The sequence below is a fragment of the Zootoca vivipara genome, chromosome 10, assembly GCF_965207765.1.
Source record: "Zootoca vivipara chromosome 10, rZooViv2.hap1.1, whole genome shotgun sequence".
NCBI classification, from domain to species: Eukaryota; Metazoa; Chordata; class Lepidosauria; order Squamata; family Lacertidae; genus Zootoca; species Zootoca vivipara.
In genome coordinates, this window is record NC_142593.1 from 48,632,547 (window position 1) to 48,659,178 (window position 26,632).

General features: G+C 44.1%; 1 protein-coding gene across 17 annotated transcripts in view; it reads right to left on the bottom strand.

Annotated features, from left to right (window-relative positions):
* Positions 1-26,632, bottom strand: part of NEDD4L (NEDD4 like E3 ubiquitin protein ligase) — a 250,845-nt gene that overhangs the window by 108,471 nt on the left and 115,742 nt on the right. For 12 of the 17 annotated variants that reach the window (XM_035101003.2, XM_088652854.1, XM_035101002.2 and 9 more), the window contains 3 exons: positions 23,377-23,458; positions 22,251-22,289; positions 13,579-13,632 (listed from right to left, as the gene is read on the bottom strand). In XM_035101003.2, coding sequence (XP_034956894.1) covers positions 13,579-13,632; positions 22,251-22,289; positions 23,377-23,458 — 175 coding nt within the window. Of the gene's footprint in view, positions 1-5,901; positions 5,969-9,436; positions 10,739-13,578; positions 13,633-22,250; positions 22,290-23,376; positions 23,459-26,632 lie in introns of those variants that run through there. The other 5 variants (XM_035101000.3, XM_088652852.1, XM_035100996.3 and 2 more) reach the window with 2 other exon arrangements.

The window sequence follows — 26,632 nt, forward strand, 5'->3', positions numbered from 1 at the left end:
AGTTTCTAATGACAATGAGCAGCTCCGTAAGCAATATTACCGATTTCTGATTAATTCAGGGCAGCTGGCCACATCCCTCTCAGATGGCCTGCACATTATGTGGTAAACCTCAGTCATTACAGGATAGGACACACTTGGAATTCCAGGCTGCCTGAATGTGTGCTACAACCCCACCACAGCTATGCAGTCAAGCCATGCAACAGGGGAAGCGTTGTTGCCAACATCCACTCAGATGTGTGCATAGATTATGCACGCACGCCCAAACGCTATGTACACACACATACTTATATATGCGCGCACACTCATCATTGTGCATGGGTAACTTTATATTTCTAGTGGATACGATTAAATCACGGCTGTTAATATTTTGCATTGCTCCCGGTGCAGGGGGGAAAATAATAATATTCTAAATAGTAGTATAAGAGCAGCTACCCCTATAACGCCAGCCCCGTGGAAAATGAAGCTGGCAGCACAAATTGAGGAACACTGAATTCTTTTTATCCCTCCTCCTGTTCCAACATCTGTTTTGGCTGGCGTCAGACACAGGCATTCTGATTGATGTCACCTAGCCAGCACAGGGCTGCTGTAGCTTGGTCCAAGAGGAATACATACCAGAAAAAGGCATACAAGAGCAGAGAAGCTGGGGGGGACGGGACGCTTGAACTAACGGCTTTCTTCTGACAACACCGCTGAAAACTTTTGGTTAGCATAACCAACCCTTCTCTCCATCCCACCGCCCCATAAACACACACACACACACACACACACACACACACACACCCCTAACTTATAAATAGATCTGTTCTGTTCCTTTGTTTTGTTTCACGCTCTTAACTTAATGAAGATAGGGCATCAGGCTGCAAGAGGCTGGAGAGCAGGCATGTTGCAAGCAAATCAACATGCAAAAATCTCTTTCTTTGGCATTGTATGGCTGCATACTTAACTCTGCAATGAGCTTTACAAGGTAGCTACTGAGATACGAGTCCATAAGCTGCGCTTGAGTCTTACATTGAAACGTTACTGAATGAACAACGAAGCACGGGGCAAAAAGACAGCTTGGCCATTTTGGGCCACACACAGAGAGACATCTCATTGCACAGACAGCTTGAAGCCCTGCTGTTTCCAACCGTAGCTTCATATCCTTCCCAATCACTGAGTAGCTTCCCAGCCAGCTCCCTCGGCCTGAAGGCGAGATGAGCGCTGCAACCTCATACAGTGGGTACCTTGGGTTAAGAACTTAATTCGTTCCGGAGGTCCTTTCTTAACCGGAAACTGTTCTTAACCTGAAGCACCACCTTAGCTAATGGGGCCTCCTGCTGCCGCTGCACCGCAAGAGCACGATTTCTGTTCCACCCTGATCAAAATATTAATTATATTAATGAACTTCAAAAAATTGATCCAGGCAGGACTTTTCATTGTAGAAGCTATGCTGGTTCCTTCTCAGCAAGTCTTGTTCTTCTTCATGCTTTTACTTCCTTCTTTAATTATGCTTTCCACCAGTAGACTTTATGCTGTAACTGTTCTGTAGTAATCTAGTTCACCTTTGGACTCATTTATTTTTTTTAATTATTCCTTATGTTTGATACTTTCCAATTCTACAATAAGGAGGCTGGTTTTAAAGTTGAAATAAGAAGAAATAATGTGGCATCTTGAATCTTGCTAAGCTGTTGGCAGTCATCATCTTCTCCATTTCGTCCCTCCCATGCTGCTGTAGGTCAGCAGCAGAGCTCATGGCCTTGCATATTACGAGCGTAATATCTCCAGTTAGCAGCTGGAAAGTACCTTTGCCTGAGACCTTAAGAGCCCCAATGCCAGCCAGAGCAGCTTAGATGAACTGACTCTATATGTCAGCTTCATACATTCATACTCTTGTCATTGCTAGCTCTCCTCCCCATGTTGTTGCTGGCCTATCACCCGCACCACTGTGAGAAAGCTTCACACACTTCATTATCCTCAGTCTACATCATAAAACTATGTTAAACAGGACAGTACTAGAGAGGCCACACATGGCTACCTTCTAGACTTAAGAGGTTCAGCATGGAAAAGAAGGATTGGAAATACAGTGGTACCTCTACTTACAAATAACTCTACTTACAAATGTTTCTACTTACGAATGGAGCTCCGTCCGCCATCTTGGATGCGGTTTAGATAGGATCAATCAATAAAAAATATTTTTTTAAAAAAAAAGATAGGATTTTTTTCTACTTATGAATTTTTAGATAGGTTGCTTCTACTTACGAATTTTTTCTCCCAATGCATTCCTATGGGATTCGACTTACAATTTTTTTCGACTTACGAATGTGCGTTCGGAACGCATTAAATTCGTAAGTAGAGGTACCACTGTACCCCAAGCATGTATCCAAAAGGCCACAGGCAGAAGTGAGCAAGAGTTTCAACTTTTTCACATAGAATTGTACAGCTGGAAGGGACCACGGGGGTCATCTAGTCCAACCCCCTGCAACACAGAAATCTTTTTGCTCAAACCCGCAGTCCTGAGATTAAGAGTCTCATGCTCTACCAACTGAGCTATCCCAGGGATACTTGAAGTTACAGAACTGTGCATTGTTCTCAATTTGTCCATTTGGGAACCCTTTAAATGTGCAAGCAAAAAACTTACACATTTCACATCCTCTATCCATGCACTATGGTACGTCTAGGTCACAACATGTATTACTACATGAGCAGTAACATCCCTTTCTGTATCACAGCTCTGCAATTTTATACAGAGAGCAGGAGATAGGAGTATGCCAATTACGGCTAGGTTCGATAACCATGGGGGAGTATTTTGCTCATTTGTTACTAAGTTATGTATGTTGTGTTTTTTATATTGGAAACTGCCCTGTGATCCTCTGATGAAGAGCGGTACAGAAATTTAATAATAAAAATAAAAAGCAAAAGCATTAGTTTCCACTATCCATAAGTCCAGTCTAGCCATGATATTGCTACAGTGTTATATGAACTGATTCACAAAAATGTTGTTACATGAAGAGCAGAAACTAACTACTGTAGAAAGATCTCCACTATTCAAAGCCTATCACTCTGAAATTGCATGGAAATTAAATACATGTATTAGTCAGAGAGATCACATTTGGTTTTTCCAACGGGACCCCTTTGTATCTGCACCTTTTTGCTTCAATGTGGTCCCTTTTACAATTACATGACAGCAATTCAACAGGTTTGAGAATGAAGTCAATAGCTTCACAACAGAATATACAGCCGTACCTTGGTTCTTGAACAGAATGCATTCTGGGAGTACGTTCGAAAACCAAGGTGCGGCTTCCGATTGGTTGCAGGAGCATTCTGCAGCCAATTGGAAGCCGCACTGGACTTTCGGCTTCTGAAAATTGTTGGAAAACTGGAACACTCACTTCCGGGTTTCGATCATTCAGGAGCAGATTTCTTCAGGAGCCAAGGCATTTGTGATCCAAGGTAGCATGCACTTTCAGGCTAAACATCCAAAAACACACATTTCTCCATGATGGTTCAGAAGCTATTTCAAAGGCTGACTTCTGTTGAAATGGAAGTTCATTACTTGCTTGGTTGCCTCAATAAATAAACAAATTTGTATCTGTTGAGCATCCGGTATCTTAATCTGATTACCTACTTTTAAACCAGTATGTGCCAAATATAAATCTGTATACCTTGAACCCAGAATGTTTGCTTTATAAATCCTCTTTGATTTATGGAAGCATTATACACCTAGCTTAAGTTGAGAGGCAAAAGCAGATGGCATTCCTAAAAACCCATCATCAACAAGTATCCTTTCACAAGGGAACTGTGAGAACAGCGAATTTCAACTTCCCTATCAGCAATATGACTTATTTATATTTCCTACTAACAAAAGGAGCTTTCATGCCTGAAAAGTTATACGGAAAGAACAAATAAGTATAGATGGACCTTACTTTTTGTTTGTTTCCATTTTTCAAAAAAAAAAAAAAGGAGGAGGAAAGGGGTTTTGGCTAAAATGACCTTTTATTTAAAAGAAAGAGTCAAAATGCAAGAAGGCTGCCACAACAGTATGTCACCAAATACTACATAAACAAGAGGGGGTGGGGGGGAATTGGTAACGAAGGAGAAACCACTAAGACCTCTACCATAAGCCTGGAATACGTGATGTGTTTGTAGGGACGGGAACTCTCATTTTGCAACCTAGCGTCATCGCTCAAAGGCAAATTGGGACAGGCCAGCTGCTAAGCTTTGGCTGTGGCTGCAAAAGGATTCCTGCAGAACTGCTGCTAAGGGCAGCCCAGCACCAGCCACCCCTCCACTGCTGGTATACAAACTGTGACAAGCCATGGCCGTCGCCAGAAAGTCCTTGCACAGGTATTTAACAGTCTGGTATTAATCCGACAGAATGGAGGAAAGACACAGGGCATTTTGTGACCAAGCTGGACCCATGTTCTAAAGCCCTCTATGGGTCCGTGTCTTCGTCAACAGCTCCTCTGAAATTCTAGCTCTAGAATCTTTTATTTGCTAAGGGTGCCTGGAATTCTCTCAGGCAGACCCTCGTCCACTGAAAATATAAGCGGCATTTCCTCGCCCAAGCTGCTTTTATAGACAAATGCAGCAGACATGAACACAGATGCCATCCAGTGTACCAAATACAGCATAGCCCAGTTTTTAGTATCAGCAGAGACAAATTCAGAAGAGACTTCTTTGCAAAATATCAGCCCAACAGAATCCAGAACGGGCCTTCCAAACACATGCATCTACAGGTTAGGCACTGCGCTTAAATATTAGGTCAACGTGCTCCCATTTTCTTCTCTTGTTTTATGGTAACTCTTAATGAAATACATCCTGCCTGTGTGAAAGCTCTTCGGACCGAAAGAGAAGATATTCGAAAGGTCATAAACACTCAGTAGCAATAGGGCTACATGTTTTCACTCCGGATAAATAAGCCTTGAAACAGCTGCTGCCTTCAGACCAAATCCCAGGTCCCATATCAATCAAATAATCACAAACTAGCTGAACCAGGGAAGAGATTGGAAGCTATTTTGCCTAAACAGCTTTCATAAAACATATTCTTCTCTACGGGTTTGGTTTGATTAAACGCAGAAGCCTCTCCCACCACGGATTTAAAGGGTTTCCCAAAATAAGATTGAGGTGACTTTCTAATGGAGTGACTCTCCCCTTCTGCTAACATCCACTTGAAATGGGATAGGTGCATTCGAGTGCAACACTGTTCCTTACTGGCATTGCACTTTAAGGAGCTTACTGGAAATTTCCTTGCGCTACGATAAAGCTTGCATGAGGCACAGTCCTAGCCACTTCTCTGTGAAGGACAAAAACCTGAGGAAATTGACCAGTCAAGGCATCCCTCTCCAACATTCTTTGAGCTGGTGCAGTATGGGAAACAGAAAACATGACTGATGAACAGAAAACAAAATTGCGTAAGCATCGCTCCTTGACTAAGCAATCTTATGTGGTGACCAGACAGTATTAAAATTAATAGTAGTAGCAACAGAGTCCATCAAGTGTGTGTTGTTGGGTTTTTTTTTACTAATCAGTTCAAGCTCCAATTTTGTTTTGGTTTTTTTAAAAGACAACATCCCACTTTTGGATTAACATTTATTAATGGCCAGTTCATAAATAAAGCACATAATAGCCCAGTTACAATTATGGTTTCGTGCTATGATAAGAGAACAACTGCAGCCTCACACTCTCCCCTCCTTCCATCTTCAATTAACTGCGGGGTAGCTAACAAACCAGAATCTGAAACCACTGCTTGATCCTCCTTTGTCTGAACTAACCACAGTTAGAACAAACCAGCCCCCAAAATTCTAATATAAGAAGAAAGCTGTGGTTTCTTTAAAAACAAAAGCGGAGCCTTCGGATTTCATTACCTCCCATTGTCAAGCAACAGAAGCAAATGGGATGATGGCAGACCACTTGAAGACTTACCAGAGCTCACCCTGGTTTAGTGTCTGAACTGAGCTTCCGCACAGTAGCCGCTCTTAGCCTCCAGAATATACAGCACGCAGGCGTCCACAGCTAAGTGTATTTGATACAGAGAGTTTTCATTTCTGAGCACTCGGCTCTCTTGCGCAACTAAGCTAAGCAAAAAAGCAGACAGCCACTTGGATGAGGGACAGCAGCAGTTTAGATGGATATCTGGAAAATGCTTACTTAAAGAATGCTCTGGCCGTGCTCGTTGCCTCAGTTCAAGCACCCGAATGTTAATATACAATGGAAAATGTCAATCCATTAAGCCCATACCGAATTTCTCCTCACGGCTTTTGACTGTATTAGGGTTAAGGAAGTGCGGGTTTGTGCCGTGTATACGCCTGAGAATTATTTGTTTATGTGTTTATTGCATTTTGTATATTACCTCTTTGCCAAGGCACCCGAGGCAGCTTGCCATTTTAAAACACTAAAAACAAACCAAAGTCTCAAAGTACCGTATAGAATGGAACACTTGTGTAGGAAAGGCGGAGTTACCGGTCTATCAGATTCAAGTGAAAAGAATGCCCCCCCCCCCTTCAACATACTTATCTATGAAAATGTGTGTCGATAGGAAATCTCATGCATCAGATATGGAAAAGTTGCGTCCAACAGGTTGTGTTGCACACCCATCTAATTTAGAATTAGAAGTGGGGATTTCATATCCTAGTTGTAGTTTGCATATAATTCTGCAAGCTTACTAGATGATCAATAGTTTCAATGCAGTGGCTTCCAACTTTTCCAGTTCTATGATTCCATGAATAACAAAAGGATACAAACAAACAGCCACCCCCCCTCCAAAAAAAAATTCCTGGGAACTGTAGTGCTAAGAGTTACAGAGTTACCATTCCAAAAGTTCCCCCGGAAGAGGGATTGATTGATAAAACACGCTCAAGAGTTGTAGTTCTGTGCAGGCTCTCCTGACACCTTTCACTACCCTTAAGAAACTACAGTTCCCAGGATTCTTTGGGGGAAGCCATGTCTGCTTAAAGTGGTAATGGCACAGTTTTCAATGTATAATGCAATTGACTCCAAAATGTGCATGCATCAACATGGTTTATATTTGCCAATTGCTGAAAGGTGGCAATGTGTACCTAATATCAAGGCTTGCCCGCTAACAGTGTTTGTTTGGCAAGCACGTTATTGAATCTAATAACTATTATAGACTGGTCTACAGAGCACAGTGAGGCCTTTAATTGTGATAAATGAGTCCCCCGGAGGATTGTCCAATCTGCCATTTCTGCAGTGCAAACCCATAATACTTTCTGAAGGAACCATCAGTGCTGTCTGTTATACGGTGAATATTTTTGAATAACCAGGCTCCACAGGTAATAAAAAATGTTCATACATTGCTGTGCATTTTTTGTTGTTTCATCTAACATAGATCTGCCATTTAGCTTTTTTATACTTATATCATTGGCAATGTCCGCTGGGAACTTCAATCTTTGATTGTATGCAATTATTGTCTAAGTGATTATTGTCTATGTTCTGAAGAGGCTAAGCTGATGCAGATGTCCATATTTGACTTCTTTTAAGCCTTTATTTTGTACTTACATATAATATCAAGTATTTCCCCGAAATGGGGAAAAATACACAGTCTTTAGATACCCTTTTTCATTCATATATGTGTACATATGTACATTCCCTCGGAATGAAGCTGGTATTTCAAAAAGCTGTCCATTTTAGTTTCCCCAGCTGCATTTTTCTGCTCTGGTTCTGTTGTCAGCTTTTTCCAGTCAAAGGGGAAAAAAGGGAATTTATTTAATTCAAAAGTGCTCAGCCTCCTCCAACTCTCAGAATAGCAAAGGACATGCATCTAATAAAATATGCATCATACATTTTTTTAAAAAATACACACTCTGAAGTTCAACATTTTAAAATTTCTTTGACGAGGCTGCTACACAATCCTGTGGAAAGTGCAAGCCCACTCACTCTCTCACCACTTGTGAATTAATACACATAAAATAATGAAACTCGTCCCAAAGGCTAAAGAGTTAGAGCAAAATTTGGTCCCCAATTCCAACACGGCCCTTGCCTCTTTCAGTCACCCTCCGGAATATCTAAAGCTCGCTTAACGCTTTACACTCCGTATATCTGCTTTAGATTGCTCGTTCAAAATTACTTCTACCATAGAAGCATCAATGCAGAGGGGCCCTTTCCCCTTTAAAATCTTCCGTGCCCATAATAACCATTTTAATGCAATTTCGATATGTCTACGATAAAACCTGGAGGAATTGGCAGGGGCAGTAAAATCCCAGGAGAAAGCAAACCAATGAAAATGTTTGCTGGTTCCTTCCTGATACCACCCCCCCCCCCAAAAAAAAAATCTAGAGAAAATTCTACATGCGCTACGTATATAGGACCACACAATTCCTAACAGAGAAGGAAGGTGGCATTGCTTCTAAAGCAACCAAGTTTATTTCTTCATTTGGAATGCTTGTTTGTGCTAGGCATCTTCAGCCTTCTCAACATGTAAGATCTATGTACATTCCAAGAAGTAAAATTAGGATGAAGAATCTGCAGCTCTCGCTATTAAAGCAGAAGTCATCACATTTCCCTCCCATAGTCGGCCGCTGCTTTCCTTTGTTGAAATACATTTTAAGTATGCCTGAGAGTGCGATGCCCATATGGTGATGGAAGCAAGAAACAGCTAAAGTTCCGTTCTTGCGCATGTGTTCACATAGTACCTGCTGTTCTAGGTGCCATAACTGGACACAGTATTTACTTTTTCGCTTTTGCCGTTCTCTTACGTAATATTATTTGGGTTGAAGCTCAGCTTCGACACATTATGCATGTAAAATGTAAAAGCATTTGTCCCTGCGAAGATGTACATTGCCTCAAATCAAAACGCTAGCGTGTTGTTAACAGCGAATGGCTGAAAAGATAACAACGCAAATGGAATTAGCAGAACACACAAACGTGCTTGGCGTTTCACAAGAGTTTCGCTTCTGCTACTACAAAGTTATAACTAGACAGAAAGCAATATAGTCCCTGTGAAGTGTTTCACTTAAAGATATTATAATCCCCAGTACAAAATTGTGGTTCCTTCATACATGCAGTAGAGAATTACTCTGATTACCCCGTGTGTGTGTGTGTGTGTGTGTGTGTGTGTGTGTGTTTGTGTTGTATTTATTTTTCAAAAAGCAACTTCTTTTTTTAACAAAGTGGGCACTATTTATAAACAATAGCACAGTGGCTTACAGATTTTCGTAAAACTAAATCCTATTGTAACCTTGGATGACGTAACATCGACTTAAGTAACGTGTGAGTTGCTAGGAGACCTCAAAACATTGCAATGGATGCAGTCATAGCTGAAAGCTATTTTAGCTTAATCAACCGAAGATGCTCTGAGATTGTTCTGGAGGAATATAGTTCTTGCTAGCATTATGAGTTGTAAACCATTATGCAAAATATGCAAAGCATATTTGTGAAAATCTAAGTCATCACCATAAGTGAAAATTAAAGTTATCACCAGCACATTAATGTTCCTACTTACTGAGGAGTTGGCTGCCACAGAACCAGCAGCATTAAGATTTTCCTCTCCAGAACCTTGGCCTCTCTCTTTAGTCCCACGAGTCACAAGGATTCTGAAATGCTGCTGCCTGGAGTTTTGATCGGGGCGGATTTTAAAGGTGCACCCTTGCCCTGGAGAAACCCGCTCCACTGAACTGCTTCGAGATATATCAGAGCCGTTCCTGCAATTTCCACGAAGTGCCGGATTCACGCCGTCGTCCTCCGTGGGGCTGACTCGGGCCGGATGGGGCTGAACTGGGTACGAGGTACTCCTTTCCAGCCGTATCCGTGGGTACCTGACCAACCTATCCCCTTTTGTTCCGGTGAAACCAAAATTGTAACCTGCTCCTGCCTCTGTATTGTTCGATTGAGACTGCTGCAACTGGAAAACAAACAATTTCTTCCCCGAACTGGAGGACCCGTCGGGCAGGTGCTGCAAAGACCAGCGCCTGGGTTCAGAGGGAGAAGAGGCCTCCTGAGCCTCGGAGCCAAAGGGCATCAGCGTAACATGAGGAACGTCCACACTTGAAGCTCGGTGCTGAATCCTCACCCCGCTGATGTTTAACCCTGATGCAGGGTTCGTTTCGCCGTCTTGAGCCGTGGCTGCACTGCCATCATTCCAGTTATTGGAAGGTATTGTACAAAATATTGTATGATTAGAGGACCCCCCGTTAATCTCGTGCCCCATGTTCTCCGTCTGCCTCGGTGGAGAGTTATCTGGAGTCACCTGCGGACTACTTGGAGAAGAATCGCTTCCAACCAGAGATCCATAAGGCTCCCCTAGATCTGAAAAGTTACCTGTCTCCTCCAGGGGGGACTCCGGGCCCCCACACTCATCAGCATGTCCATTTACTGCCTTACGCTGGAGGGAGATCTGCATGGACGAGCTCCTCGTCGGGCGCGCATCGATGTTGTTTAGAAGCTGGGGGATAAACATGGACGTGCTCCTTTTCAAGGAACTGGCTTCCCGCAGATCCCTGCTGCTGCTGCTGCCGTCGCCGTAATCCATTCTGCGCCTGGAGAAAGGGTGAGGCCCGTTCCTTCTCGGCAAAGTGTGGAATGACATGAAAAAGTCATCATCATCATCTTCTCTCTCGTGGTGCAAAATCTCCGACTCGGGAGCTGTGTTGCTTCGCCCGGAGCCAAAATGAAACCGCAGCCGATGGGCCATCGTTTCGGGAGAGAGGAGAGGGGGGGAGACACGGCAACGAGTCCAGGCACTGCCAGAAGTTAAGAACTGAAGACATAAACTCCGAGGAAAAGTATCCCATCTGCCAAACTGTTAGCAGTGCTGCACTGATAGCGACAGATAGCAGAAATAGCCCAAGTGGCAAGCAACATTCCAGGCATGATTGGATAAGAGCAATCAGCGCTCCTCCACACTGTGACATAGGGTAGGGTGCCTGGCATCACATGACCCATTTCCCCCTCTCCAATGCAAGCAGCTATTTTTTTCCCCCCTCCTTTAATACCAGCAAGAGCCTGAAACAGCACCTTCACAGCTGCTCCTTTTCCATCAGAAAGGAGCGGCCCCAGCGGGAGAGCTCTCACAGCTGACCGAGGCAGCAAACACACTCAAGCTCTGCTATAAATCTAAAAGTACATCATATTCACAGAACCCTTTTGTACTAAACCAGAGACCAAAAAACCAACAACAGGAGGGGGGGGGAGAAGCGAGACGCAGGCTACCAGCAGCACCTACCAAGACCCCCCCCACCAGTACTTGGTTGATATTGCATTGAAGTCCTCAGGCTGATCGGGGAGTCACAAAAAATGGCCAGAGGAGATTGCATTTGTTCAAAGCTGGCTGGAGCCTCCGAGTGTCGTTCGTCTAACGCACATATTAAAGAATGGCTAGGAACTATATCTTTCTCCCCTTATGCTGAAAAAGCGATTTAAGTAGCAAGTTGTTTTTTTTTTGCTGGAGTGGTAGACACAGATATCATATTGCCACTGTAAACGAACTATAATAACCCACTCCAGCTATACACAGCGTTTTCCAGGAGAGGCGGTTTGCGGGGTGGGGGTGGGAGGAAGAAACTATTACACACACACACACACACACACACACACACACACACACACACACACACACACTTCAAGCAGCAGACAGGAGCAAGCAACAATCTTCCTTTTTCGGCTTTTAGGAGGCTGAGAAGGCAGCTGAGATCTGGCGCGCAGGGGTGTTTGTGAAGAGCTGTAGTACTGATCTGACTTAAAACACCGTCCAGAAACGCTGCCCCACGCTGGCAAGCACCCAGGGAGAAAGCTAGCAATATTACTAGCTCAGATTGCCAACATGGGATAGAGCTCTGCTTTGTTAGGAGCCAAAGCGCTCCAGAAGAACAGACAGACTCAACATTAAACAATGCCCGAATTCGGCTCTGCTACACATGGCGGTTTTGATAAATGCCGGGGGGGGGTGGAGGGGGAAGGTAGGAACTATAGCTGAGACAGAGTCTGACAATGCTCTTCCAGTGCGAATTAGAAACAGGGCCAATGAAACCAAACAGTCTTATTGCAGAAGTAAACAGAACAACCTGCTTTTATAAAAGAAAGCCTTGGAGCAAGAGTTGTGGAAAATCATGTGGGTGTTAAGTCAAAACCATATCCCTGGGCATCTCTGTTTCTGCTTTCCAAGCCCTTGTTTTCCCATACAGGGGCGGGAAGCAGCCCAATTACAAGGAGTAGCTTAAAATGATAAATATCGATGAGGTCAAGTATTTTAATCTATACTAGGAAAACTGGACTCTGCCAATGATGACAACAAGAACAGTCAGCATGATTACTCGCTACACAAAAATTATACTAAAAAGAACAGGCACATCGTCTGGAGCATCTCTGGGAATCCAGCATTTTGGGCTACAGGACATATCATATCTAATAGAGATATATATATAGATAGATAGATAGATTAGATAGAGTATACTCTCCAACATTTCTCCGATGAAAATAGGGACATCCTATTACTTTATTTATTTATTTATTTATTTATTTATTTATGTTGTTGTTGTTGTTGTTGTTATACCCTGCCCATCTGACCGGGTTGCCAAAATATATAAAAACATAATAAAACATCAAACATTAAAAAACTTCCCTATACAGGGATGCCTTCAGATGTCTTCTAATGGTTGTATAGTTACTTATCTCCTTTGTGTGGGGGTCGTAAACTCCACACCCTCCAAAATTTCCTCAATGAAAATAGGTATGTCCTAAGGAATAGTGGGACATCCCGGGATCGAATCAGAAATCAGGGTTGGCTTCTGTAAATCCAGGACTGTCGCTGGAAAATAGGGGCACTTGGAGGGTCTGAGATCGATAGAGATAGAGATACACACACACATACACACACACACACACACACACACACACACACACGGCACAAATGGCAGCTCGGTTTAGTGCTGAAGTTATTCTCATATATACACAATCCCTAATCCAGGAGGTCCTCATAGGTAATGAGATATGATGTACAAACATAGCTCCCACATCTCCCAAGGGCTTCTACACTCACTTCAATCAGGACATAGCGCCACACACATCTTGCTCAGAGTTGAGTCCTTTCACCTCACAAATATGCGTTTGAAATTGGGGGGGGGGAGCCTAACTCTGTGGTGAAGCGGGCAAAGAAAGGAGTAAAGTTCCTTCCATCACCACCCAAAGCTGTTTTCATGCAATTATTTATTTACCTCCATAATTTACTAGTCACCTATTAACTGACTCCAATGGGTTTAAAACAAATGCGCTAGGGTTCTGTTCCACGTAGCATGTATTCATTTCATTCCATGTCATTTATTTCTTGCTTTATTTTTTAAAAATGTTCCTTTTCCTACTAATATATATATTTATATCTCCAAGGAAGCAGCAACCAACAGTTCAAAGAACAAAACAGTCCATTATAAGAAAAGCAGAGCAGAAGGTGGAAGACTCCTGATTGATCCCACTCCAATAGGAAACTCCAAACTGTTTATAAGCCTGCAATCCATTAAAAAAGGTCACAATTCATATCCCCACATGCAATCATTTGATAAGTATTACACCGCTTTCGCATTATGTCAGCTGCAAAAAAAGGGTGTGGTTATGGCACAGCCACTGAATGTACACTAAAGATAAGAGCACACTTACCAATCTATTTTCATCAAATACTTCAAAGAGTAGTCTGTGGTTAGATGGATCTACCTACAAGATATAATAAAGAATTTAATGGAATTATTTGTTTAAAAACAGACTAACAGTTATTTAGCAGTTACTTAATTCAACGTTCTTCATTTACACTGTTTTTAAATGAATCTTGAGTGTGACATGAAGAAACAGAGATGAATTCTCCAAGGGCAAAGCAAAGAGAAGGCAAGCCAGAGGCCTAGGACTAGGTCTAAACGGTAAAGGTAAAGGTACCCCTGACCATTAGGTCCAGCCGCAGACGACTCTGGGGTTGCGGCGCTCATCTTGCTCTATAGGCCGAGGTAGCCGGTGTTTGTCCCCAGACAGCTTCCGGGTCATGGCGTGACTAAGCCGCTTCTTGCAAACCAGAGCAGTGCACGGAAACGCCATTTACCTTCCCGCCGGAGTAGTACCTATTTATCTGCTTGCACTTGACGTGCTTTCGAACTGCTAGTTGGCAGGAGCAGGGAATGAACAACGGGAGCTCACCCCATCACGGGGATTCGAACCACCGACCTTCTGATCGGCAAGCCCTAGGCTCTGTGGTTTAGACCACAGCACCACCTGTGTCCCTAGGACCAGCTCTAGGGACAAGCAAACTCCATCTTTCTCCCCATCGCCCAGCAGAACCCCCAAAAAACACACCAAAAATTGGGTGTTTTGATTCCTTATAGGGAGCTAAGGACTCACCGCGACTGTATCGGTCGGCCCAGCTGCCCCCCCCAAAAAAAAACCCCACCTATAATTTAAGAGAGAAAAAGAGGATCGGTTAAAGAAATAGGTATTATCTCCAGATCACAACCTGGCTACTTCATTTCCCCCTAGGAACATACAGTCGTACCTTGGATCCTGAATGCCTTGGTACTCGGGACGTTTTGGCTCCCGAACACCGCAAACCCGGAAGCGAGTGTTCCGGTTTGTGAACGTTCTTCGGAACCCAAACGTCCGACACTGCTTCCATGGCTTCCGATTGGCTGCAGGAGCTCCCTGCGGTCAATCAGAAGCCGCACTTTGGTTTCTGAACATTTTGGAAGTCGAATGGACTTCAATTGCAGATTATCCAATGGGATAATAATTGCTTACTGCCCACCATATTTTCAGCAAACAAATCTCTGGTTATCACATATCTAATCTCAATGACTGAAAACCAGCCTTTGAAAAACCTGTACACAGGTTGCTATGCGAATGATTAAGTTAGCCATGACTAATCCCACCCCCTAACCTCACTCCAAGGTGGGGGAAGGACATGCAGCAAAGCTGGCTGGTGAGCTTCTCTTATTGTTAGAAACATTGATTTGATGAAGCCTGATTTAAAAGAAAAACAGCAGCATGCATATGTTGACACAGACAACATAAAACCAGGCTGTAACAACAGTCCCATGGTTAGACAGGGAACATCTCCCACACAAAGCATCAGATGCTAGCACTTCCCATTACTAACTGGGACTGATGAGCTGAGAGTCCAACATTTGCAGGATCAAAGGTTCCCCATCTCCACCATGGACGTTCGGAAGCATCCTTATAACAAGTGCTTCACTGAGCTCTATATTTCCTACACTGGCAGGAAGGGCTGGGAGATATACCGTCCAAAATTGGTTCCACATCATGGAAGCGGTTTCATAATATTAGACACGGGAATATATCGCAAATCACGATGTGTGCATGTGCTATGTAAAAAATTAAATAAAAATTGCAATGTGGTAAAAACTGTGAAGCCCGGTCATCGCTTCTCTCATGATTCCTGCCAACCTTGTTGCTCTGTTTACAACAGCTGTAACAATATGTTAAAGGTAAGGGTTAGAAACTGGGATATGGAAGGAAAGTTCCTACCGTGTTTCCCCTTTTTTAATACGTAGTCATAAAGTAAGCCAGGGCAGGATTTTTAAGCAGTTGTGAAATCTAAGACACCCCCTGAAAATAAGCCATACCTTGTTGCGTTCCTTTAGAGCGCAAGCGCTCGCCTGGCAGGGTAGAGTTACACGGAGGGATGCGGAGGAGGGAAAGCGTTCCCCCCTCCCCCATCCCTGCCAGTTTCCATGTCCTGAGGCTGAGCGGCGGCGGGAGGCCCGCGGGTCCTTCCGCGCCGCCGGGGCGACGGACGCCGGCGAGAGCGCTGCTGGCTCCTTCCGTGCCGACGGAGTGTCGTGGGCTGCATGGCCCAAAGCTGAGCGGCGGCGGGAGGCCCGCAGGTCCTTCCGCGCCGCAGGGGCGACGGACGCCGGCGAGAGCGCTGCTGGCTCCTTCCGTGCCGACGGAGTGTCGTGGGCTGCATGGCCCAAAGCTGAGCGGCGGCGGGAGGCCCGCAGGTCCTGCCGCGCCGCAGGGGCGACGGACGCCGGCGAGAGCGCTGCTGGCTCCTTCCGTGCCGATGGAGTGTCGTGGGCTGCATGGCCCAAAGCTGAGCAGTGGTGGGAGGTCCGCAGGTCCTTTCGCGCCACCGGGGTGACGGGCGGCGAGAGCACTGCTGGCCCCTTCCGCCGGATCAAGGAAGCGGCCTGCCGGGTCGGTGCCCAGCAGCGCCGCGCGGAGCACCAGATCGAGTAAGCGGCCTGCAGAGTCAGCGCCCAGCAGCGCCGCACAGAGCACCGCCTCCTCAATCCAGCTCGGGGCTGCTGGGCACTGACTCGATCTGGTGCTCCGCGCAGCGCTGCTGGGCACCGACCCGGCAGGCCGCTTCCTTCATCCGGCTGAAGGGGCCAGCAGTGCTCCCACTGCCATCCGTCATCCCGGCGGCGCGGAAGGACCCGCGGACCTCCCGCCGCCACTCAGCTTCGGGCCATGCAGCCCACGACGCTCCGGCGGCGCGGAAGGGACCAGCAGCGCTTCCGCCGGCGCCCTGGTGGCAGGGAAGGACCCGCGGACCTCCCGCCGCCACTCAGCTTCGGGCCATGCAGCCCACGACGCTCCGGCGGCGCGGAAGGGACCAGCAGCGCTTCCGCCGGCGCCCTGGTGGCAGGGAAGGACCCGCGGACCTCCTGCCGCCGCTCAGCTTCGGGCCATGCAGGCCAACCAGATCCAGTAGGCCGCCTCCGGGATCTGGCAGCAGCAGGAGGCGGCTTGCTGCGCGTCCCGAGCCCTGAGCCAGCAGGACCCAGTAAGGAGGTACCGTACTTATAGTAACAATAAAAAAGACACCCCCCGAAAATAAGCCATAGGCTTATTTTCTTGAGTGAAATAAACATAAGACGGTGTCTTATAATGTGGGAAACACGGTAGGTGAGAGCTAGGAGGGTCCAGGGCTTTCCCCCAACTGGAACTCACAGGAACTCAGTTCCGGCACCTCTCAGGTGGGCACCACTGCCATTATAAGAGAACAAGGGAGGTGTTCATGGTGAGTTCCGGCACCTATTTTTCTAGAAAAATAGCACTGGGAGGCTCCATCACTTTCTGAGTGAGACACGGGTTAAGAGTTACCTCTGAGGGAGGACTCTGCATTTTCTTTCCTCTTTCTTTTTCTTTTTCTGTTTTTGTTTTTATTAGTTTCTTTCATCTTGTTGTATTCTTTAAAAAACTTTAATAAAATCTTAAGGGGGGGGGGAATCTCTTCCTTTAGACCCAGGCCTAAAACTGAGACAGCTCTGAATTCAGGGCTGATAATATTTTTCCCCACTCACCCCCGCAATGCTCGAGGTTTTGAAACTGCAGTGATATACAGTAGTACCTCTACTTACGAATGACTCTACTTACGAATAACTCTACTTACGAATGGAGCTCCGTCCGCCATCTTGGATGCGGTTTAGATAGGATTTTTTCTACTTATGAATTTTTAGATAGGGTTGCTTCGACTTACGATTTTTTTCTCTCAATGCATTCCTATGGGATTCGACTTACAATTTTTTCCTACTTACGAATGTGCGTTCAAAACGCATTAAATTCGTAAGTAGAGGTACCACTGTACAAAGCAGTAATTAACAGTTATTAGCTGGACCAAAGGATTTGATTGTGCAAACTGAGCCACTGTCTCATCAACAGAAAGTGTTACGTGGTGAATGCGTGTTTATTCGGAGTTAAGTCCTACTCTCTCTAATAGAACTTATTCCCAAATTAGGTGTGCAAAAACTAAACATGAATAGGATTGTGGTGCAAGCCCCTCTGTGCTCAACAGTAAGTATGTTTAGGATTGCAACATTAGAAACCTGAAGTATAACATGACCAGACGTAAGTTGTGGTACTGTATAAAGATTCCTATGTATTAGAACTTTGTTGTGACTGGAATGGAAAAAGCCGGGACCAGACATGTGGGGTTCAGTGCCAAGACACTTCCTAGGGATTGTGCATTACTAATCAAAACAGGCTTGGACCATTTCTCCCCCACTCTTCCTTATAGAGAACATTGAAGAGATCAGTGTGTCTGGGACAGCAAGGAAGATTGCAGAAACAAAACCTTCTCTATTTTCTCTGTTTAAGAATGCTATAAAAACCAACTTGAAAAAAAGAAACTTATGATATTCCCAAATTGAGAAACTGCTAAAAATATTGTTTCCAAAATGCTAACAAAAAAGTCCAACTGCACAGACGCTATTTGAAAAAGATACTAGAGTTTTAACAATCTACAATGCCCCAGTGTTCACAGGCAGCTGCTCCAAAAGATTAAATTTAAACTGCTGAAATTTTACCTTGCCTCCCCCTTTCCTCTCTCTCTGTCTCTCTCTGCCTTTCTCTTTTTAAGACATCTGAAAGTTTAGACAACGTTCTATAGTAACTGGTTAACAATATGAAAGTCCCGTTCACTTGCAATATTAAATCTGAGAAATCATTTAAAGTATTGTTTTCTACTTTCCCTTCATCTTGTTGAGTAAGCCAGCCTCGGAAAAGTATAATGCGAATGAGTGGTGGGGTTTTTTAATGGATCATGTAAAATAATGCACCTTTAAAACAAATTCTAAAAATGATCCTTAAAAATACCAACGGCTCTGCAGTTTAATTCATGATATATTTGCCTCTCTGGTATAGCTTTGGCCATCCATAACTGTGAAATTAATCCTTTTTGCCTACATATTGTGCCACCTTATAGGATTAGGCTGTAAAGACCGGTCCCTTAAAGCCAGTGTTTTCAAAATGAATTTCCAAAGTAGTAAAGATTAGAACTTGGAAATGCAAAATTTACCCATCGCATTTATAACACATGTACGGTTTGGGTGCTGGCGTCCACTAATCACTTAATCTAATCCTGGCATCTACTGCTTAGTCTTTCCCCTCTTGCCTTTATTGACTAAAGCAATCAGTTGAACTGCTTCCCTCATCCCAATCATTCACTCTCCCCACTAACTGGATTGTCAAACTTCAGTGCTACCAACCCCTGGAAAGGGATGTGTGAGGGTGGAGCAGGTGAGTACTGGGGACAGGTGAAACAGTAAAAAGTAGCTAGGCGCAATGCACTTGTAAAATGTGTATGGCAACAAAACAAAACTAAAAATAAACAAACCACCATTAGAAACCTCTTAAACTGAAGGAGAGAAATTGTCCATGCAGTCATGTTTGTATAGAGGTCTTCTAGGCTGGAATAAGCCAGAACAAGTGAGATACTGACAATATTTTTAAACAGAAGACACATGGAGTCACAAACTAATAAGAATCAAATAAATATTCCAGAAGCAGACAGTACAGTTCTCCCAGGATAATGAACAAATTAATAGTCCCCAAAAGTACATCAAATGGCCAAGGATCAGCTATCACTAAAAAGTGTGCTGTGCTCGGAGTAGCCTATTGCAATGCTTGGCATAGCTGCCAAGTACCCCGTATTCCCCGGGAAACCCCCGTTTTTCCTTACCATTTCCCGGCGGTCTCCCGTTTGAGCTCCACTCCCGTAAATCTCCCTTAAATCTGCTCCTGCCGGCAGCCATTTTTCCGGTGCCGTTTTGCCCATCTATGGGCACCAGAAAATGGCCGGCGCCGGCACCGGAAATAGCTTCTATGCATGCCCGGCGGCCATCTTAGGGGTGGCCACATGGCGGCGGCGAATCTTGGAGGTGGCCGCATGGCCACCCCTAAGATGGCCACCGGACAACTTCCGGTGCAACTTCCGGTGCCGCTGCTGATTCCGTATTTTTCTGCGGGAGACTTGGCAGGTATGATGTTTGGAGCACCCACCATATCATGTTTGTAGGATATTGACTGTGGAAAGGTATTCTGCCTCCATTTCGGTGATCTTTGACAGTGACTTGCCACTCCTACCATTCCTGTTCATGGAACATTGATTTGATTCTTATTAGTTTGTCACTCCATGACATATTATATGTCTTCTGTTTATGAATTTTGAAACAGTAGTGTTATAAAAATATTGTCAGTATTTTATTAGCTCGTTGTTGTTCAGACTGTTCTGTTTAGCAACACAGGGGATTGTCTTTGGTGTAGAACAAGTGAGATGGCAGAACATTTAAAACAAAACAAAAAAATGGGATAAAGTGCACTTGGTCAGAAAAATATGGGCTCAAATCTGACTTCTCCCTTGGAATCATCTGTATAGCCTTGTACAGAACACTTCTGTGTCACAATGTACATTTCAGTGGCATTCTTCCAAGTTTTGGAGCGGGCCTGAGGCACATTTGTCAAAACTGTGGCCACAACTGCATTAGGTTTTTAAAACTCTCTTGCCTCCTGTTTTTTTTAATGAGAACGAGGAAGCAGCATGAGTACAAGGCACTCTAATAAAGACGATGCACACGCAAATGCCAGGGGAGTTAATCAGATTTGCCTCAAGTCTCAAATTAAATACCAAACATCTACAGACAGGAGTGTGAAAGACTCTGAGACCCAGGAGAGTCTACTACCAGTCAGTGCAGACAGCACAGCAACAAATGGACCAATGCTTTGAAGCATAAGTTGGTCCCATGGTTTTGTGCGCTTGGTATCCCTATGATACTGGCTTTATAATTTCTGACCTGGCAATATACTGCGAATTGTGATCGATGTGGGGTGTCTGTGTCTCTCTGTGTGCGCACTATGCAAAAATCACAATGCGGGGAAAACTGGAGCCAACCAATGCCTCTACGTAGCTCCATCCTCATCTCAGACATGGTGATATATTAGTATATCGCATTGTTTATCTGGTAATATATCACGGTGTTGAAAACCAGATATGGCCCAGTCCTACTGTTCACATCTAAATACCGGTAGTTCCTTATTTCAGACATCGTGATGTAATGATATATCACGATATTTAGCTGGTGATATATTGCGATGTTGAAAACCAACCCTACCCCATGGATTGGTAAAGTGGCTCATTCGTTAGAACCAATGGCTCTGCTCTGGGGTAAATCAGAGGTACTTAAACCGAGGTATGACTGTACTGGAAATAAATACGAGAAGCAGAGGAGAAATCTCAGACAGAAAGTGTGTAGACGATGATTGGCTAGCCCCTCACCAATGGCAGTAGCCAAACCTGCATGGAAAGGTGTGGATAGCTAGTCAGCAACCCCACACTCTGACATTGCTGACCGCAGGACTCCCTATCTCTACTGCTGCTAATTTCTGGTAGGTGTAGGAAGTCATCCTTTGCACTCCATCCCACCTGCAGCCGCAACAAGATTTCTTCAAGAAAATTCACCCACTGCGATTGAGCATGCCACAAGGACTTGCGACACAACTGTACTGAGAGCAGGATGTTATGGTACTTGGACTATGGATACAAGAGTGGATCGAGTTGACAGCAGGGACTGGGAACCTATGGCTCTCAAGATGATGGACAGCAACTCCTGTCAACCCTAGACAACAAGGCCAAGAGGGATGATGCACTATATCCCAGTGCCTTAGGTACTGCATCCCTGTTTTAAAGTCTTCATCCAATGCAATAGATTTATTCCTGAGCTTCAGTACTCTTGTCCCACAAAACAGGAATACTAGTCCAGCAATCTTCACGGTTGAAAAAGCTTGAACCTATCTATAAACAACAACCTGCAAATGAAACCCACTTCCTGTCTCTCACCTCCAGCCTTTTTTGTTCACAGCTCTTTGCTCTCTCTATACATTTATTTGACTCCATCTCTTCCCCTTGGCTTAAAATATCCTGTGAATGAAAATGGGGATAACCACTAGTGTAGAACACCCTAAGTTGAACCATCTCGCAGGGATGTTGTGAAAAAGATAAAACAGGCTATGAAACATGCTGCAAATTAAAAGCGCTATTGTATACAGTGGTGCCTCGACTTACGAATTTAATCCATTCCGAAGGCACCTTCATAGGTCGAAAAATTCGTGAGTCGAAAAGCGCCACTGGAAAAGCGCCACATAGAAATGCATTGGAAACGGAAAAATTCGTCAGTCGAAGCAACCCCATCTAAAAATTCATAAGTCGAAAAAACCCTATCTAAAACCGCCGCTGTTCCGTTCGGATGTCGAGAAATTCGTACGCGTGCAGCCATTTGCCCCATTCGTAAGTCGAAAAATTCGGTTGTCGAGTCGTTTGTAAGTCAAGGTACCACTGTATTACAAAATCATTTCCAGAGAAGGCCATGTTCCATATTGATAGAAATGTTTTGGAAATGTTTGGTTTAGCATGTTTAAGAAAATAAGAATTGCTTTGCTGGATCATTAGATTATGGGTCATCTAATTCCACATTCCACTGCCAACAGCACAGAGCCAGGTGCCAGCTGATCGCACAGGAAATACGCTTGTCATTTAAAAACAGAACACTTACTCTAAAATAAAATTCTTCATTCCACTTCGGATTCAGTGTCTGCAAGAAAAAAGGAGGAGGGGAAACCACATTTAGTAACACCATAACTTAAAGAGCTTTAGAAAACGCTGAAAGTCTGACATTTTGCTGCAATTAAAACAAAAGTGACATTCTTTGTTAAGAATATCAGAAAGTAAAAAAGAACTAGAGAGAGAGAAAAGTCATAGCGACAGCTTTCATCCGCAATAAAGACATTGTCGTCAAAAGGCTTCAAATTCATTTGCTGAGCAAACTTCGTGTGGGAGGGCATGTGAAGTGGGATGAGCCAGAAATAGACGTCAACTATAAATAGGAACTTCACAGTGGGAGGCAGATTGCTGATGACCTGGGCAGAGATGTCTTAATGAAGGCAGTTAAATATTTCATTATTAAAATTCCTCAACATGTTACTGGTGTGGCAGTGGGAGAGAGCGAGAGGGTATGTGATCTGTGTCTGCAAGCAGAGGAGTAGATCTGGATCTCAGAAGCAGAATCTCTGGTACAAATGCCAAATATAAATTTATGATCGGCACAGAAAACCACTTTTTTTCAGATGATAACTTTTTAAAGTTGTGGCCAAAATCGATATTCATTCATTCATATTTTTTAAAAATGTATAGCCTGCCATTTAGGCAACAAGTGGGAAAAACCCTTTAGCGAGCCCCTCAAGGTGGCTCATAAATGTGTGTATGTGTGTTATGCTATGCATTTTGTGACATGGGCATTACATAGGGATATTTTTCACAACTGTGATCTGGGCAGTGGAGTGGGGAAAGTGAAGACAAGCGACAACAGTTAACTATAACCTTGTTCACTGCCCCTGCTCAGGCTGCACAGAAAAAGCATTTTGGTTCCTGAAATTCATTCTGACTGTGCAGATGAAATATAACACATAGAACTTCCACAGGGTATGGTGTTAGTGTGGGAACACAATCACGATCCTAGGATCCCCCGGCATGCAACTCCAGGTGGTGATGTCAGGCATTATCCTGGCACCCAGGCGTCTTCACTAGGCCGCAAGCAGCCGACAGCCAGGTGCAAAGTGCGCCTGGGGCCCAGCTAAGTTTGAATGCTGTCCAACAGTTAAAGATATATTATCACCACTTACCTTTTTAATAGTTTTTGTCTGCACCAGGGCAAGTTCTCGGTTCTCATCTGCTACATACAATGAAAGTTTCACATACGGGTCACTGCAAAAGAAGAACTTGCCATTAATGTTCCGAATCTCCATAAAGAACACATGATGAAAGAAATTTCATTCATTTTTATTTAAAATTTAACACACACACAAAATTTTTATGCCAACTAATGATGGCCAAACCATTTGTAAATAAGCCGTTATTGAAATAAAAAAGGTAAAAAGTAAAGGACCCCCGGACAGTTATGTCCAGTCAAAGGTGACTATGGGGTTGCGGTGCTCATCTCAATTTCAGGCCGAGGAAGCCGGTGTTTGTCCACAGACAGCTTTCCGGCTCATGTGGCCAGCATGACTAATCCGCTTCTGGCACAACACAACACCATGAAGGAAACCAGAGCGCACAGAACCGCCGTTTACCTTCCCGCTGCAGCGGTACCTATTTATCTACTTGCACTGGTATGCTTTCGCACTGTTAGGTTGGCAGGAGCTGGGGCAGAGCAGTGGGAGGTCACTCCGCCACAGGGATTCGAACCGCCGACCTTCTGATCGGCAAGCCCAAGAGGCTCAGTGGTTTAGACCACAGCACCACCCGCGTCCCTCATTACTGAAATATGTTTGCATCAGCTGCTATAGGATACTGCAATTTGGGTTAGTGGGCTGGGATAATGCAGATACCTGAAATGAACTACATAAATGTTAAGTGTTTCCAATGAATGAGAATTATTTTCCATTCATTACTGTCATTCCATTCATTAATTGTTGTTTTACACTACAGTCTTACACATGCTCACTAAAGAATAAGACCCACTAAACCAAGTAGGGCTTGCTTCTGAGCAAACATTATGTACATAAATTTATGCTATAAATTTAAATTCATCGACACTAACAAATCTGCAAGCGTTTGAACTACATCAACACACCAGAAGGTCTCCCCAAGCATGTTCATTTTCTCCAAAACAGATGGACCACCTGTTGCTTGGTTCCAAAGAGGGGAAAAACTTGTGAATTAATGTAACTGAAATGGTCAGCTACCCTCTAGTGGTTACACTTAACACAGTTAAAACACAGAAAGTGGCCATCCGCCATATGGCAGGTTGTTCTACAATAGTTATTTTCCACATTCATTTGAAAGAGAAAAAATGGGGGGGGGAGCTAAAAAAAGACGAGGCAAGCTCATCCTGTGAACCAAGTGAACAATTTACAAATCTAAATGATGTTGTGAAAAAAGGCTGATACGTACACAAGAAGCTCAAATTACTGTATAAAATTTTAAACTGCTAGCAAGTTAATTCAGGATGCTAATTTCAAATGAAGATAATTTTTCTCCCCAATAATCGTTCTCAATACAGTGGTGCCTCGCTTAACGAATGCCCTGCTTAACGAAATTTCCGCTTAACGAAAGGATTTTTCGAGCGGAGGTTGCCTCGCTAGACGAATTCATTTTGTGAAAAATTCGTCTAGCGAATTTCAAAATTATATAAATCTTTTAATGGTTAAGATAAGAAAGTGCATGCAAGAGAATTAAAAAATCTCATTCTGCCGCCTGAGTCCCAAGACATTTTGCTGCCTGAGTCAAATGATAAGATGGTGGGCCCTTCTCAATTCCACGTACAGGTGTAAAACTGGTCTGGCAGTCAAAACTGCACACCAGCATTGGTGGTATGATAGCATTTTCCACTGTGCCCAAGGCAGCAGGCCAGGATAGGGGAGGAAAAGTCTGAGGCTGTTGCTGCTGCCCTAGGGCATCTGCCGCCAGAGGCAGTCACCTCAATCTGCCTAATGGTAGGACTGGCCCTCTGTCCACATAACAGAGGAATTTTTCTGCACATGCTATATTGCCATATCTAATATAGAGGGAAAGTCTTACATGAATAACTTGAAAAGGGGGTGGGGTGGGGGTGGGGAGAGAACATTTCCCCCCAAATGCCCATCCCTTTAGTATCACGGTCTCCTATCGCTTTAAACAGATACACTAGCAACTAAATATACATTGGAAATTGAACATTTGGGTAATATTAATTGATCGGTGAAATTATTAGTTTTGCGTGGGAAGAGGCAGAACATATCCTGTCTACCACAACCGTTTAATTAATCATTCACGGTTAACAGTAATCCTGTTTTTACTTCCTTCACAGTCATATAGATCCGGAATTGTTTGTATTTAGTCATCAGAGGATCGCAAAGCAAGCGTTTAACAAACCAAGGGAACCACCTACCTGAATACACATACAAGTAAAATAAATAAAATTCGCATAAGCCCAAATACAAGCATAAACAAAATTAAAAATTCCAACTCTCTAGCAAGACACAGCATTCTTCCTTAAAATATATACGGTACATATTCTCCAATTACCGCAGAGAGAAAATGCAAAAGTTGCATATTCTGTTCAAACAGTAAATAAGATCCAAGGATCCCCAGGCGTGAACCTCCAGATGGTAGAGGTGTTGGGCTCCATCCTGGCACCCAGGGGCCTTCACTTGGTCACGAGTAGCCAACAGCCAGGTGCAAAATGCGGCCGACTAATTTTGACCACTGGGTGTCTCCCACCACTCCCCTTCGTCCAGCCGGTCCCCGACAACTGTCTACTATTAGTAGTATTAAATCAACTTATATACAATTAAGTTATATAATTTAAATTAGCGCCTACGTGGTTTCTAAATTTAAAAGCTAATTGCACAAGCATTAACATGCACACTAAAACAATCCCATTTAAATACATACCTGTGTGTATGTATGCACACACACACACGCACACACACACACACACACACACACACACACACACACATGATTCATCATCACCGTTATATCTTCCACCTGTTTAAATCAACCGTCTTGAAAGAGGGACATACAGCTTTATGAGCATAGACAGTGCCACCACATGAGCAGGAACTCAAGATTGCCATGCCAAAGGGACTGCCTGCTTGCAGCTCCAGGCACACACAACCTTCTGCTGAACATGCAGACGTCAGATGCGGAGCAATCCCACTGCCACCTACACAAGTTGAAGCTCACTGAGCGGAGATGGTGAGTCTGTGTCCTAATAAATAATCAGACAGTGGTGCCTGGAGGGAGAAGATACTTGAAATATGTTTCTCTCCTCACACAGCACAGCAAGTGCAGTTTGTGTCAGATTACACAAACGTGTACAACACCACCTGGAGGTCTTTTTCCCCCAATTCTGAGTTGTGCCTGTTGCCTAAGACGCTGCCTCGATGGTGAGAG